Source organism: Rhea pennata, chromosome 2, assembly GCF_028389875.1.
Source record: "Rhea pennata isolate bPtePen1 chromosome 2, bPtePen1.pri, whole genome shotgun sequence".
NCBI classification, from domain to species: domain Eukaryota; kingdom Metazoa; phylum Chordata; class Aves; order Rheiformes; family Rheidae; genus Rhea; species Rhea pennata.
Genome location: NC_084664.1, coordinates 90,645,296 through 90,662,477, shown reverse-complemented (window position 1 = coordinate 90,662,477; position 17,182 = coordinate 90,645,296). Strand labels below are relative to the sequence as shown.

At 40.5% G+C, this 17,182-nt stretch overlaps 1 protein-coding gene across 1 annotated transcript; it reads left to right on the top strand.

The window, feature by feature from the left end:
- The first annotated feature begins 271 nt into the window (after window positions 1–271).
- Window positions 272–12,835, top strand: ALDH5A1 (aldehyde dehydrogenase 5 family member A1). Its single transcript, XM_062569905.1, has 10 exons — window positions 272–599; window positions 852–935; window positions 2,629–2,799; window positions 3,068–3,184; window positions 3,648–3,791; window positions 4,673–4,816; window positions 7,059–7,217; window positions 8,882–9,051; window positions 9,819–9,877; window positions 10,061–12,835. Exons 1-10 carry the CDS (start codon window positions 312–314, stop codon window positions 10,264–10,266), a joined length of 1,542 nt encoding a protein of 513 aa, XP_062425889.1. The 5' UTR covers window positions 272–311; the 3' UTR covers window positions 10,267–12,835.
- Window positions 12,836–17,182: the final 4,347 nt, after the last annotated feature.

The following is a 17,182-nucleotide window of genomic DNA, read 5'->3' as shown; positions in this document are numbered from 1 at the left end:
GGAGTTCCGCGGTATTACTGCGGTTTGGGCCGTGTGATTGCCACCACTACACAGCAGCATACACATGCGTTTAGGGCTGGGGATTTTTCCAGATTGAGAAAAAAAAAAAAAACAAAACCAAATCAAACCAAAACAAAACCCACAATTTACAGGAGCCGGCAATACGCGCTGCTGCCACTTGCCAGCGGCGCGCCGCCTCCGCGCCCGCGGGGCCACTGGGCCCCGCCGCCAGCTCCGCCCCCGGGGCGGCGCGGCGCGGCGCGGGCAGGCAGGCTGAGGCGGCCGCCGCCGCCTCCCGCCGCAGCGCGGCTATGGCGACTCTGGTGCCCTGCCGGTCCGCCGCCCGCCGCCTCCCGTTCCTGCCGCCCCCGGTGCTGGCGGCGGCGCGGCGCGGCAGCTCGGCGCTGCCCGCTGCCTTGCTGCGCCGGGGCGGCCTGGTGGACGGCCGCTGGGTGGAGGCGGCCGCCGCCTTCCCCGTGCGGGACCCGGCCAGCGGCGCCGAGTTAGGGCAGGTGGCCGACTGCGGCGTGGCCGAGGCGCGGGCGGCCGTGCGGGCCGCTCACGGGGCCGGCGCCGCCTGGAGCCGCCTCCCCGCCAAGGTGAGAGGCCGGGGAAGATGGCGGCCGCGTGCCGCGCGCTCCCGGGTGCGGGGCGGCGAGCGGCCGTTGGGGCCGTTAGGGCCGTTGGGGCCGGGCGGGCTGGGGCAGGCGCGCTCGGCGCGGCGGGCGGCAGGGGCGCGGCGCGGCGGGGGGGAGGCCGCCCTGTCCCGTGGCGCTGGCCGCGGGCAGGGCCCCAGGGCAGGTGCCGTGAGCCTAGGGCGAGCTCGACTCGTTACCTGCCTCTCTTTCCAGGAGAGGAGCGCGCTGCTGCGCAAATGGTACGACTTGATGATTGAGAGTAAAGATGACCTGGCTAAGATAATAACAGCGGAGAACGTGAGTATGTGAAAAACACACAGACCGTGGGGCTGCTTTGGAGGAGCAGCAGAGTGCCCCATTGCCTTCCACAGCTGTGAGCCCATAACTAAGCCCTGACTCCATTTATATTGCTGTTCAGCTATGGTCGTAAGTGGTTTCAGAAGAAACACCTGCCTGTGCAATTGTCAGTGGAGCAATTCTGATCATTGCGTTAAGTGAAAAAATATTTCTAAACCTTCCTAAAGCCAGTAATGTGCCCAGGTAATCCAGGCATTTACTTAGCATCTCTTGGCTCCAGGTCTATGAAAATTGGTAGTTTGCAATGGTAACATTTATTTTTTTAGAAACATAATGGACTAACATTAAAATAAAACTGAAAACTATCAAAATACTTAGCATACATTTCACCAGTTCGACACTGCATTTTTTTAAAATCACTTTAAAAAAGCTTTAGTGCAGGCATTGCACATTCGCTTCTAACTATTAGCTCAATCCATAATGTTTCAAACATCACTATTTCTTGTGTGTGTAGGGTCCATTCTTTTTATGTCAGTAGTACCTAGAAACCCAGCTGATATTAGACCTTCCTTGTGCTTTGTAATGTACAGAAGTGCATGTAAGCCTAAACTGTGGTCTTAATGACATAAATGTTTGTGTTTTATTAGAGTTTCATTGACTTGGAAAAAATTACAGAAAAATTGTATGCATATACAAGAGGAAACTGATGAAGTACTGTGTTTGTCCTTTAGTGTGTGAAATAAAGATTGGAATAACAGATTTTTCTTTTTATATTGCTTGAGTTTAATGGTTAGATTTTGGTAGTTTATGCCGAATCATACTTGGCAAAGCAAAGTTACTAATCAGAGAGCTAGAAAGGATCAGCACTTATGTCTAGATTTCCAATAAAGATAATGAAAATGCACAAACTTTAATAGGATCAGGGTTGCCTTTCTTGAAGGCTCCTTCTTATTGCAGTTTACCTGTTCCAGCCTTTTAAGGAAAAAGAAACTATCTGACAAGTAATCATTGCTGTAATTGTAATACTGTTTGTCATGGATGTTCCTTTAAACTCCTGTCCTAACATACAGGATCTTTAGTCTGGCCTCAGTGGTCTCACTAAAATTCCTAATGTTTATGTCTAGTGGGTTATGTCTATACCAGTGTTTTTGTTTGGATCAAAGTAGAATATTAAAACAGGTATCCCAGTTGTGCTCACTTAGCTCACTTTGGTTTGCATCACAGAGCAGTCTGGAATTCACAGACTGGTCTCCTTTAGGTTGAAGGTGTTCTGGAAAATGTTCCAGGAACTCCTCTGTTGTGTTCCAACTGCTAATAGTCATTCAGTCCACTGGACCAGACCCCCCCTCCCCCAATATCTCTAACATAAGGGCATATTTTGCCCTATTTCCTGCCTTCAAAATGGTAATACTAGCTAGCTGCAGAGTTTGTAAATAAATGCATTCCACTTTTATTATTTGGTCCCTGTCTAATGTAGGTATAAATCCAGCCACAGCAGGCAAATTGTTGACTGTAAAATGAACATATAGTGAAACTGTGTAGCTATTACTTATGAAATACTATCCTTGTTGGGAATTGCAGCATACGTGGATTATAAAGCACTTCAGATCAAAAACTCTGAAGTGACTTAAACTTGTTTTTGTTGCTTCAGTCTGCCAACTTAAAGTGTGTCTTCAATCTGATTTAATCAAAGGGAAAACCTCTGAAGGAAGCACAGGGTGAAGTTCTTTATTCAGCCTCATTTCTGGAATGGTTTGCAGAAGAAGCTCGCCGAGTTTATGGTGATGTCATTCCAGCATCTGCAAAAGACAGAAGAATCCTGGCACTGAAACAGCCAGTAGGAGTGGCAGCTATTATAACCCCAGTAAGCATAGCTGAATTTTCAAATCACATGAACATTTCGGAGTCAGACCGCAGCATGGGGCCTTATGGCTCATCTTGCTACAGAAAGTTTAGTTTCTGCCTTGTACTCGCTTCTTCCTGGATTGGCAGTAGTTCCTTGTAATGATCAGAATGAAGCACATTGTGCAAGTCTGTTTAAATTATCATGTAACTGGAGAAAGTGTTAGCTATTTGTGTGGAAACAGAGGTGAGGTTTTCCCAAGTTTTATTGTACTTTTCTCTCATCCTAGTGGAATTTCCCCAGTGCTATGATTACCCGGAAGGTTGGTGCAGCTCTGGCAGCTGGCTGTACGGTAGTAGTTAAACCTGCAGAGGACACACCATTATCAGCCTTAGCTCTTGGAGAGGTAAGCTTTTTTGCTAAGCTTTACATTAGAAGTGGACTGAAGCTGAAAATAAGAATCCACAAATGGGAAGTCAGGTGGGCTTTGAAGATAGCTGCAGCCAAGCTTGTACATTAAGAAAGGACAAGTTGGCTCAGTTGATCCAGAGGTTTTAGTTTATTACTAATCCTTGAGAGTTGCCTGGAATATGGTCAAAAGCCTCAAAGTGAATCTAACCGTTTAACTGCCCACAAAACACCTGTTTATCTTTTTGTCGGTTACTTTGAATGACAGCCAACTTGAACAAGAGTGTTGCCGCTCTCTGACACTGTGTCATCTGTTATTAGTTGTGCTGTGCAGCCTGAGTTTCCACTGACAAACAGACTGGTTTCTTTAAAGAGCTAAACAAACATTACCCATTCTTCCTTTACCTGTTCCTCTTACAAAACTTACTGATAAAGCAAATTCTGTGTGTCTGTCATTGCAGCTTGCAAACCAGGCTGGAATTCCAGCGGGAGTGTATAATGTTGTTCCTTGTTCCAGAGAGCAGACACCAGCTGTAGGGGAAGTTTTGTGCACTGATCCTTTGGTAGCCAAAATATCTTTCACTGGCTCCACTGCGACAGGAAAGGTACATGAATGCACAGAATATCTTTGAAGATTTTTACTGTGATTATATTGGAAAGGTAGGGGGAAAACGTGTATTTATGTATACAGCAGTGTTGCTCTTTTCTGGCTGGACACAGTTTGTCCAAATAAGCATGTATTTCTTGAGATCTGTCTCTTTTCTTTAGTATCAGTACGTTTTAGAAGTTTGCCCATGTGCTGCTGGGTAATTGCCTTTTATCAAATTGTAACCTGGCCAGTGCTGTACAAGATACTCTTGTTCCATATTACGTGGTCAGAGCATACTAATAGGAATACTGAAAATGAATCCCAAGTGTACTATTTGGGAACAGCTTCTGTAGTTGAGAGAAAGTGTTAGAGAAGTGAGGCCATTGCTTTGATTGTCTCCTATCAGTCTTGGTCAATAAGCAGTCCTTTTCTTCAGCATCCCTAATGAAATCAGTAATACTGCAGAATGTGGCTAGAGGTGGTAGAATCCTATGGAATGGCCATAGGAGGAATGAAGAACAAGTTTGAGATCAAGGCAGATCTTAGCCCCGCGTTCTGTCAGATCTTGGGAAAATTTCACAAGATTTATCAAGACTTCTGTTATCAAAAAAGAAGTGAACACATAAATGCGAGTGACAGTATCGGTAGGTAGAAGCCTAATCTGAAGTTGATGGAAGTCCTTTTCTTAACCTTTTCTTGGCTTAATTTCATCCCAAGATTTTAATGAAGGAAATTATTGCCTATATTTGTAATGTGAGAAAACATGGTCTAGCATTAGAAGATACAGATTAATTTGACCACAAGAGTTATTTTTCATTCCTTCCATCTGTAAGTTCTGTGGTTCCATAGTTTACATCTGGGAGAGATACAGATTTCTGTCTCCTCTGTTACCTACAGATACTGTTGAAACATGCAGCTGGCACTGTGAAGCGAGTTTCCATGGAGCTTGGAGGACATGCTCCTTTCATAGTGTTCAATAGTGCCAATGTGGACCGTGCAGTTGCCGGAGCCCTTGCTTCTAAATATAGAAACTCAGGGCAGGTAAGAGTAACCTTTTTTTTTCCAAGCATTTAGAAAGTGAAAAATTGTACATAGGGTTTAAGCTTTAAATAAGGTATTTTTAAGCTATAAATAAGTTATTTTTTTAGAAAAAGGGAAGCATAAACACTTCATTGTGAAAGGAGAGGTGCTGCACTTGCATCTCTCTGCATTTAGTTATTTTTTTAGAAAAAGGGAAGCATAAACACTTCATTGTGAAAGGAGAGGTGCTGCACTTGCATCTCTCTGCATTTAAGCCTGTTATCAGACAGCAAGTCTGAATAACGATATTGCAAAATCCTGTGCACTTTTACAAAGGTATGGCACTCAGTTGTTAACACTAGCAATGAGAAGGAAAATGTTCACTAGGATCCCTCCAAAGAGTGTGAGAAGAGATGGGGCATTTTGTCAAATGGGTTACATAATGAGCATTGAATTCATTTCTTGGAGAGTTGGAGCTGGGAAAAGACATTTTTTTGCTTCATTTCTCAGGATTTAGCAATTTCTTAAAATAGTGACTTCCAGTCTAATGATAAATGTTCTATCTGTGAGACTGTATGTTTGATCCCAGTCATTCTTGTGCTCTGAAAGCACTCAGCAGAATTAAGGTGATTGAAATGCCTGGAGACACACCTACCTAGATTTTCCACAGCAAGGAGTTTTAAAAAAGTAGTCAAGTTTCACATGTAAATACATGTGATATTTTGCCTCAAATGTATTTTATTTTTAAAAAAAGAAATTTAATAGCACAGCTTTTCAGAACAGTCAGCTGTGCAGGGCTGTATGAAGACTGTTCCAGCCTTAGGAGAATTGCATCTAGGAGCCGTGAATGTTAATCATAGAATCATACAATCAGTAAGGTTGGTAGGGGCCTCTGGAGATCAGCCCCCAACCTTCACATCTCTAACCAGTCCCCCTCCTGCTGGACTTTGTCCTTACCAACAGACACCCTTCCTCGTAGGCTCCTCCACCATTTTTGACAACAAGTTATTATCAATGCATTGCAGGAGCCTCCTGGACTGTTTGTGCCTTGCTGTGTAGTCCCTCCAGCAGCTGTCAGGGTGGTCGGAGTCCCCCATGAGAACCAGGGCCTGTGATCATGAGGCTACCTTCAGCTGTCTATAGAAGGCCTCATCAACTTTCTCTTCCTGGTCAGGTGGCCTGTAGAAGACACCCACAACAGTGTCCCCCATGTTGGCCTGTCCTTTGATCTTTACCCATAAGCTCTCAACTGCCTCCTCCTCTTCCACCCCTAGGCAGAGCTCAATGCATTCCAGTTGCTTTCTCATATAAAGAGCAACTCCACCACCTTGCCTCCCTGGCCTGTCTCTCCTAAAAAGCACACATCCATCCATGGCAGCATTCCAATCATGTGAGCTATCCCACCATGTCTCCGTGATTGCAAGTTGAAGAACTCCAACTTTGGAGAAAAATCAAGTTTGGGGGGAGATTAGAAGGTCATTGGTTCAGAAAATGTCTTCTAGTAGTACTTGAATAACACGAAAAGAAAACATAAGACTAGTCTTAGGAAGAAAGGAAAGATAATAGACTGGAAAGTGGACAGGACTGTAGTCAGATACACACTGGACAACATCAAACATACAAGGCATTTCTTGCGCAGGATGTTGCATGGAAGAATAAGGAGCTCTAGAATGTCACAGGTAATGTAGTTGGATAGACGAGGCAATGTTACATTTGAGAGATTGTAGTAAGATAGGATATGGTCAGATTAAATGGGTAGCACAATTGAGTATGTTACTAGGTCACTGAAAATACATGCAAACAAATTCCAGGAAGAAAACTCAGACTCAGTTAATGAAGCAGTTCAGAAAAAAAAAGACCCTTCACCACCTCCTTCAGTGTGACTTGAAGTTCTATCGGTCAGGGCAGCATTCTGTGGTTTCTAATTAGAGGGTACTTCTTTTTCTTCTTTTGGACAGCCATTGATTCAAATATGAGAGTCCAAAGAGCTCAGAAAACCTTTTTCCAGTATGAGCAACTTTCATTAGCAAGCAGTATGAGCTATTTCACACACATATTGACAACTTGTTGAAGCTGGATTTCTGAAGCAAGTGGAGCAATGAAAGAAGTGGCAAAACTTGTTAACAGGTTAGGTTGATGGAGAAGAGGCAGGGGACAGATGACTGTAGTAAATCATGTACATCATGAAAGCCAGAATTAATTCATGAATAGATGAAATACAGTATAAATACTATTTGTTTTACATTTTCATGTTTATTTTCAGACCTGTGTTTGCACAAACCGTTTCCTGGTGCAAAAGGGGATCCATGACAAATTTGTGGAGAAATTTGCTAAAGCCATAGAGAGCGAGCTACGCGTTGGAAATGGATTTGATGCAAAAACTACCCAGGGGCCACTGATTAATGAAAAAGCAGTGGAGAAGGTACAAATAAAAGATTTCATTTTTGATGGCTTGATTTCCTTTTCATGATCCGTAAAGTAACTTTGTATTTATATTTAGCTTTTTCACACTTGTTTTGTTAGAATGTACTCACAGTGCGGCTGGTTTTCTGGAAGCCTGTCCTGTCCTCCGAGCCCATGTTTATACATACTGGAACAGATGTGGCACTTTTAAAGTATCAGTCCCCTACATGCATTAGGGAAAAAGGGATTGTTCTGCCAGGAGCAATTGATTCTTCCTAATTATCTCTTGGCTATTCTAAAGAGGACTATTTACTGAAACTGGATACGCTGTCAGAGTTGTGTTGTGATTCTGCAATCCAGAGGTACTTTGAATAAGAACTTATTTGAAGAAAAGTGCACCTGGCTGGAAAAAGCTAAGTAGAATAATGCATTGAGGTTAGAAATACCAGAGCTCTGGATGTTGGAAATCCCTTGAAACCCATGTGTGGTTTAGGTAATAGATGACTTGTGACTCCAGGAAACCTATTTTTTTTTTGGAACTGCAATAAGTCACATTTTCTATAATATTTCCTTTCACCCTTCCTAAGGTTAAAGATTATTAAATTATGTGGTTCATACTTTCTAATATATTATGGCTTGCTTATATGCAGGCCTGGTTTCATTCCTATTCTACATGAATACTGTCAGATTCCTTCAGTTTATAAAACACTGGAATGTGTAAATATCTAGAGTTATTTGGGAGATAAGTGATTCAATATTTTGATTTGTTTCAAGTATAGGTAAGAAAATGCCTTCCCTTTAGGCATCAAAAAAGTATGCTGTGTTTGTATCATAAATGCCTACATACACACACACACGAGAACTGTATATAGTCACTTAAGTGCTTTTCAGTTATTTCAAAAAATAGAATTCTAGGTAGAGATTACTACTTTAGTTTTCTCACTACTTGCTTGTCTTTGGATGAACTGTAGAAACAGAGGTTCTCAGAGCCATTGGCTTTGCATGTTTTCTGTTCTTATTAGCACATGGGTGGAAAATGTTCTTACTAGTGCCACCTTGAAGGTTTACTTCTGTTACCCATTTGTATGGGCACAGACTGAAACACAGGAAGTTCCACCTCAATATAAGGAAGAACTTCTTCCCTGTGAGAGTGACAGTGGAACAGGTTGCCGAGAGGTTGTGGTGTCTCCTTTTCTGGAGATATTCAAGGCCTGCCTGGACGCGACCCTGTCTAACAAGCTGTAGGTGACCCTGCTGAGCAGGGAGGTTGGACCAGATGATCTCCAGAGGTCCTTTCCAACCTCAACCATTCTGTGATTCTTTAAATGACAGTCATGTACCTCTGTTTTCACAGTCCTTGATCATGGATGTCAGGTGTACTTCTCAGTCCTGCAGAGGACTTTTTTTACGTGTTAGATATACTCCTTACATTCCACTTGAAAAGTTGCATCTTTCATCTCTAGGTGACTGGGGCCATACTCATAATTTATTCCTCTGAAATAATGTCCAAGTGAGAGAAATTAAAATTCAAGAGAAATTTTAAATAACATTACAAATAGTCTTCTACAAAGTCTTCTCTTGAAAATTGTCTATTTAATACTGGGGAGTTGTGTTTCTTCAGTGCAAAATTACTACTGTACATTCTTAAAAATTAGCTTTGAGTTTTTATTTTGCATACCTCAGGTAGAGAGACACATTAGTGATGCAGTTTCTCAAGGAGCATCCATTGTGACTGGAGGGAAACGACACAGCTTGGGGAAGAACTTCTTTGAGCCAACGTTACTTAGTAACGTTACAACAAAAATGCTTTGCACCCAAGAAGAGACATTTGGTCCTTTAGCACCAGTTATCAAGTAAGATTATTCATTTTCTAGATTAAAAAATAGCAATAGAAGACCAGTTAAAGATTATTTTAGGTAAAAAATATTTTAATCAGTATTTGCTGAAAGATACTTCTGTAAGATCACAGTGGTCTTGTAGTAGGACTGGGGTGCACACATGAAAACTTACGTTGGATATCTGGTTAGTTTTTCTCTTTTGAGCTAATTTTAGTATCATTGCAGCTTTTCAAAAATGATTCCTTTAAGCCGCGTTAGCAGTTATGCAAGGGAGGATAGCAGCAAAACCCCTCTCCGTTTCATCCTTTTTGAAATGAAGTGTGAGGCAGGACCCAGTAATTTGTCATGTGACTTGCTAGTCATAAGTCTTTCTGACCAAGGATGAGTTAACTCTCTAGCTCCTTAAAACAATCTCCACCTCCATCCACAGCAGCTGACTGTAATGGGTTCCAACTAGAGGAACATGTTATCATCTCTCATAGTTGAGCGTGCTCATGTAGGCGGGGAAATTGGTGGGCTAACCCATGACAGGTAAATATTCTACTAACTTACAGTATCTAAGGAGGGTGAAGACAATCCTAACTACCTAACTGCGGTTAAAATTAATAGAAGTGGTAGCAGATCTATTGCTTCAAAACAAAAATTAAATCAGATGTTGAAAATACGCTTTGGGGAAGAAATGCTCATTATATTTCTGATAAAGCTGCATCTCAGTAGTAAGTCAACAAGATGGCATTTGAACTGTAAACCTCATTTCTATTTTTTTTTCTATATATCAACAGGTTTGAGACTGAGGAAGAAGCTATTGCTATTGCAAATGCAGCCAATGTGGGTTTAGCAGGTATGCTTCTCAGACAGATGAATGTATTTCTGTGTTTTTACGAACTTTAGAGCTTCATTTAAGAGGAGGAGAATTTTTAATGAAGTGACAGACATAATTTCAATAAGTAGATTTTCCTCAGTCTTCTGCAGTTGTTCCTTCTGACTTTATTTTAACTCCTGTATGTCTGTGTCTGCATGACAGGATATTTCTACTCTCAAGATCCAGCTCAGATCTGGAGAGTTGCAGAGCAGCTGGAAGTTGGAATGGTTGGTGTCAATGAAGGCATAATCTCCTCAGTGGAGAGTCCTTTCGGTGGAGTAAAACAGTCTGGCTTAGGACGAGAGGGTTCAAAATATGGCATTGACGAATACCTAGAAATAAAATATGTCTGCTTTGGAGGCTTATAAAATTTTTCAAAAAGCACAATCCCCAAAAGCTTGGAAAATACTGCTGTAATTTTAATAAGCTTGTAGAGCCAGGAGTGTGTATGAATGCACCTTTTACCTTCTGTAAAAATCAGTAATCCTGTTGTGTGAATATGTGCAGAGATGTTTACTATATTCCGTGCTGCCATATATTATTACACGCTCTGTGTTTATACATTCAAGTTTTCAGTAAAATGATCACTGTGTCTATTATGTCATGTAAGGAGCAGGGAAGAATACACGTCTAGTATTTGTAGATTACCCCTGTATAAGTGGGAAGGACTTGGAGACTTGTGCATAATGAAAATAGATCATCATAAGTCATGTAAAGGAAGAAATAGACCACCTTTTTCTGCTCTAATGTTTGTGTAGAACACGGGGAGATGGTGGGGAGGGTAGTCTACTTTTAGAGTTTTGTGCAAATAATGACATTTTCTAATGCAGTTTTATAACCCTTTTTTAGAAGCAGTAGTTTTGTTTTTATTTTGTTAATTTGTGGGAGAAGCTGATGCTCATGAAAGGTGGGGAATTGCTTGGATGGATGTTAGCTACAGCTAAACATCCTTGCAGACAAACACAGCTCTGTCAGTGCACATTGATGCCAACTGCGGAGGTGTTCAGCTTTGGGCTTGTCCTTGGCAGAGAGCTCTTAACAGCTTGGAAGTTCAGACTCAAATAGGGCCTCGGCTGGTATGTATGTGAGCCCCAGGAGGCCAAGGAGAACAGCAGTGCAGAATACAGAGATGCTGCCTTAGTAGGCAGTTGGAGGAGGGTGCAATGTTTATTTGCAGGAATAACTTGCAGAACTGCAAGGAGACATAAGGGCTCTCTGATAAGTCCCGAGTGGTGACATAATGATATACTTAAATTCCCTTCTGTGAAATGAATGTGACTGTTCTCGGGAAGAGAGAGAGTCATTGATGTAAATGTTGCTCCATGTCTGAGGAATGTTACTCTCTACTTCCAAAGAACATAAGCAGATGGCTCTTTTTTTCAGGGCTTTGTGCCTTAAATTGGATTCATTGTCATACAGCCAAATGTCCATTAGGGAGGGAAGGTTTAAAAACCTTTAAAATTGTCTGTTTTGTGGGCTAATCGAGATTAAACATACATGATTAGCAGTGAGGTTTTTCTTGTTTTGGGTTTTTTTTAACATATCATGTCATTATTTTAACTATTGTCTTTAAAAGACAATGCAGTTTCCTTAATGTGAAATAAACAATGATGTTTAAACATTATTTCAGTAGCAGTAAGAAGAAGCACTTTTTTAAAAAAATGTGCAGTGTTAATTTGGTACATAAACCAGCATTACAGGGGAGAAAGGTAAGACATCTTATTTATTTCCTGTGTTGGTTAACTTCTATCTGGTGATGCTTTACTAATTAATTATTAAAAATAAATAAAAGGCAGAAGAGCCTGCACACTAATGAATGTACCCTATGAAATAGGCTATTTTAAGGCGGCAAAAAAAAAAAAAAAAAAGTAGCTAGGCAAAAAGGTGCCATAAGATGCAACTTGGCAAAGTGGGGAAGCAAGCCAAAGTAGCGTTTTATGGGGTTTTTTTAAAGCGCACATAAGGTAGCAGTGACTGCTACTCACTATTTCTACGTTTTTTTAATGGTTATGTTGGTTCAACGATTCAGACCTTTGTCAGTAAAATGTCTGTGCATTATGCTAAATGAAGGGCAGGTAAAGGACACTGACTGTCTTTCAGAAATTCTTAGTGCACTACAACTGTGGATTTAAGATAGCAAGGACTTAATGGTGTTAGCTGCGGCATATGTGCTTGTTGTCAGGATCAAAAAAAGATGGCCTATTTCTATACTAGCAACAAGAAATTTTCCTCTAGCCAACTTTTAAACTCGCACTACTGAGCACACAAGGTGCCTGATTTGGGGGAAATGATGTTGTTTGGCAGCTTTAGCTGTTACTACTTGTTTATTTCTTACTGGAAAGAATAAGTAGACAAAGTTGTAACTTGCATGGGTACCACAATGCAGTGATGCAGGCACTTGTGTAGCCTGGTGAAGTATCTACAACTTAAATTGCACACACTTTGATGTTACCTCATTAACTGTTGTATGAAAGTACAGTCTTAATATACATGTAGGTAGAGGATAAGTTCTTTAGCCTTTCCTCTTCATTTGTGGCAAAACTATTGATCTGATGCATTGGTGCATTTAACAGTGCTATTCTCAGAAGAGACACCAAGATTTTAAAATCAGTGAGTAAATGTTTACCTTTCTCCACCACAAAATATCTGTTACTATGCCTGATAACAAGCACAAACCATAGTTAAATTTAAACTAAGGTAAACTTTAAAAATATCTTTGTCTAGATTGGATTCTGGCAGTTTCCTTGTTTAGATAAGGTCTGCATCAGCACAGAATAATCTTAAGTTGTATCTATAGCAAAAGCTGTGATTCTTTAACAAAGGATATACTTGAATTCTTAAACTTCATTTATGGTAAGATATTTGTGATAGTTCAGCAATTTCTGAGTATTAAAACTGATTGAAAAATGTGTCAGTTAATAAATAATTTACACGAAAGCATTGGATTCTGTTGTTTATTACCTTATTCAATATTGAATTGATAAAACTGACAGCAACCACATAGGGTTCAGTCCGTTGGATTTGCACAGAATTCTTTCATCAGCCAGCTTAAGCACTGAAATAACACTCTTCAGCATCCAAGCATTCTTTATGCTTAAGATTTTGGTTATCCTTACTATAATCCCTTTGTTCTAAAGTAAGGGAGCAGTCTACTTTTGACATATTGTATGCTGTCAGTCATTTCACGTGCAAATCTTTTATGTTGAATTAAACAACTTACCACACGGGAAAGGCTTTGTGGACCACAGGATACCTGTCCCTGCTTTCAGGATATGGATACTTGTGTAATTGTCTACATAATAAATTAAGATTTAAAATGGATTTTAGGCGATGTTTTTATTTTTATTAAGACAGCTTTGAACTCTTAGAAATAATCTTCTCATTTTCAACTCATTCATGGTCAATTTCCATCTCATTTTCTTTCATCATCATCATCTAAACAGCTGTCATTTTATCCTACTATACTTGTTGAATTAGTTTGTCCTCTCAGCATAATAAACAGAGAAATAACCGCTTGCCTGGTCTGCTAGAGATTAAGGTTAGCATTTTCAGCTTAAAGAGGCAGAAATTCATCACCAACCATAGTGCTTTTTCAGGAAGTCACTGTAGGTGATACTTGCCCACTGGTACACTAAGCTGGCAAACCTACCTTCAGTGAGGGAAGGAAGCCCTTGGTCTTGGTAACTGATCCAGGAAGGATGATGAAAGATGCTCAGAGCTGCTGAGGAGTATTTCAACTTTGGCAGCTATCTCAGCACTTCATTTTTTAGGATGCAGCAGACCCAGCAGACTGTACTTCATTATCTCTGTTCGCCTAGATTGCTGCATCTAAGGAAAAGTTTAAGCAGGGTAGAGTTCTGCTGCATATCAGTTTCTTAGAATAGTTTTTTAGGATGCATTATACACTTCTATGATTTTCACAGCACACAAAGGGCAGTTTAAATCATTTATGTAGACTATAATAGTTCATACTTTTCTTAAAACTCATCAGACATACATCGCTGGGAGTCTGATAATCCTGCAAGCAAAAAGAGTTCCCCAGAGTTTGCCTTGGGACCAAAGTATCCATCTCGCTGTAACTGGCACCCTGTATGGATAAGTGGTCATGAGGGAGAGCCCTTTGCCCTAGCCCTGCATTTTACAGAGCCTGAAATGGCTTAAGGGACAAGATGCAAGTTTGGTGTTCAGAAGCTCTATGTTAAATTCTAGCACTTGTTTGAAGTGTTTTCCCTGTCAGACCTCTCTACTTAGGGCTTTCCAAGACACTGGAAGCTACTGTGAGCATTCACTAGATAGTTTATTTGCTTTATTTAGGCAATTGTGCTAAGTAACCACAAAAGTGGTTCAGGAATCACTGCCTCCTCCACTTAATATTCTACAGGCGTGTATCGACCTACTTAATAAAAGAGAGGGTACTGCTAACACCAAACTGTACAATGCAAAAACATTATAAGGTGAAAGCCATATGTCCAGATACACTTGCATGGCTTTAACACTGTATTTTTCCTTACATAAGACGACCTGCATCTCATAGTACCATGAACTTCACACACACTCAGACATGAATTTTTCTTTTCCAGTTCAGAAACTGAGGCAGCATAACCTGTCCTTAATTTACAGTGGTATCTTGGGTTATGTTAAATACCAACTTCTTTGATTCCTACAAAGCAGTCATCACACTTGCAAACACTCAGGTACTCAATGTGCCATAAAACAAAACACAAAACTTGTGAATCCACCACACTTGGCTTTCCAAGCATAACAGCTGGTGAATATTTGTGGACAGTCAATTAAATCAAGGAAAAGCCAGCATATGAAAACTCTTACTGCAAACTGCAGTAAGAATTTGTTTCTGCTCTCTTACCTGGTTTACTGAACTATGTTACTTCAAGATTTAACAAAAAAAAAAAAAAAAAAAAAAAAACAAAACCAAAAAACAAACAAACCTACTTTGGTGTTGTCAACAGGAAGGCAGATATTAGACAACTTTTAGGTTAGCGTATAGATATAAGCAGTGTTATACAATGTATTTATTATCCTGACCTGAGTGTTGAGTCCAGTTCAGAGTAACACCACATATAAAAGAGTACCTGACAACCTCCTACAAGGAAAGGCAAAACTTTATTAATAGGATTACATAAATGTAATACTTTTTCAGCTCAGAAATGGTTCTAGTTACAATACATTATCATTTCCAATAAACAAACAGATTCCTTTATAAATTCTGCAGTAGCTCACCCATCCACCCACAGGGAGAAGTGCTTCCATACAGAGGCAAACTACTGATGTGTGGCTCATCTGCACTGGATTCGTTGCCTGTGCAAAACAAAGTGCTTTTTTCTCCCCCCCCCCCCACCTTCTATTTCTAACTTTTAAGGTTTGCTCCCTTGCCATGGGGAGTTCAGGACCTAAAAGGCATGTTAAAGGGGCTATCCTTTGCTACAGAGCTATGGGACTAGTATTCTGGTTATGGATCAATGATACTTGATATTAAGAAACTCCAATCCACCCAGTCTAGCCCACTTACCTTCAAAAATAAGTATTTACTTCCCTCCAACCTCACATAAATGGCTCAGAAATTTAAAATAGTTGGCATTTTATCACTATCACCCCAAAGCTCAAGTAGCTACAATCCATTATCAGTATACTGAGGGGCAAAACTAGTTCTGCTTTAGGCTATAAACCAGGCAATAGGAAATTTGCCTAAATGGTGCCCCAGGAACTCATCTGCTTCAAGAATATCAGAGCTGTCTAAGGAAAGTTAAAATTCAGCATAGAGAAGATACACACAGTGTTAAGTCCCCTGTATGTATGTGCACTTCTGTTTGCCCACAACAGATAAAAGAAGAAAAGGAAAAACTAGCATCACAGAAGCAAACATATCTGATAGCACAAAACAAACACTTGAAGAGAAGCTGTATAATCTGATGCATCTAGCAGGAGGCCGCTAGTGCTCCTTTTGCCTAATTGGAGGCAGTTTAAAATGTATTCTTATACACAACGCAAGCATACCTTTTTTTTGCCCCCTCCCCAAATATGCAATCCTCTACAACTAGACCATTCACATTGTACTTGAATTTCTCAGCGACCTACTCGATACAAAAAGTTGAACCAGAGGACAGAGGTTTTGAATTTGGTTTTTAGACTTGCCTAGGTAAAGTTCATACTCTACTGCTACAGCCTTTTGGTTAAGGAATTTAAAAAGACAAGCTGATGACCTACCTATTCACTGCAAGGCAATTTTGCACTGCATATATAAGCAATGTTGAGTGACAAACCTATTTAATGCCTTGGGCAGGAATGACAAGAAAGCTTTTCCTAAATACACTTCTTGCTTAAACATGTAAACAAAAGCTGCCTATTACATGGCTGGCCAATTCCTCCTTGGCATCTATAAATGTAAAACTAAGATGCAAGTGAAAACTCAGTGCTTACACCAAGAACATGAAGCACTAAGTATCAGCACACTGTTCACCTTGTAAGTGAGATAATATCTTAGCAATGCCAAATTGAATTTAGTCTGCTTTTTCAACGGACTCTTTGAGCTTTACACGATACAAACTGCATCTGATCTCTGCTTTTCTGCAAAAAAATTCCCATCCATATTTCACAAAGCAGCTGCCAGCACTTACTGTACACAAATGAAAACACAGTACATAAGTAAACGTGAGGACTGAGAACCTGCTTAACAGAAATCCAGCAGCAGTTCTTAATTCTGCCATTGTATTTGCATCGTAATAGTTAACATTCTTGCCCTTTCATTCTGGAGGACCTGACAGATCATGTTGCTACAAGAAAGCAACATTTCTAGAAATAGAAGTTATACTAATTCAAGATACAAGGCTTGCTATATTCAGTCCTAAATTACTGACAAAATCATGTTTGGCCAAGTGACGCTAACATCTGATATCACAAATTCACAGAGCCAGAAACTATTTATTTTCAACAAGTTTCACATTAATAGCAAGCTTGATATTACGTAAGAACAACTATTTTAAGATTATCTCCATCCTGTTTTCCTTTTCCTTCCAAGTAGACAGAAAAAGCAAACCAGCAGAATTAGAAGCAACTCAAAAATCTGGGCAATACTCAGTATTCAAAACCTAACCAAAATGTTGCTAGCCATAAAAGTGTCAGCGTCATCTGAGAGAGAACTCAGTAAGCAGTCAACTTCCACTTGCTAAGGCCTCATGCAACAACAAATTGGTCTAATCTTTCTTTCTTACTAGTGTGAGAAACACCCAGGCAAACTATGCAGACAGTCTCATGGCACATGAACTTGCC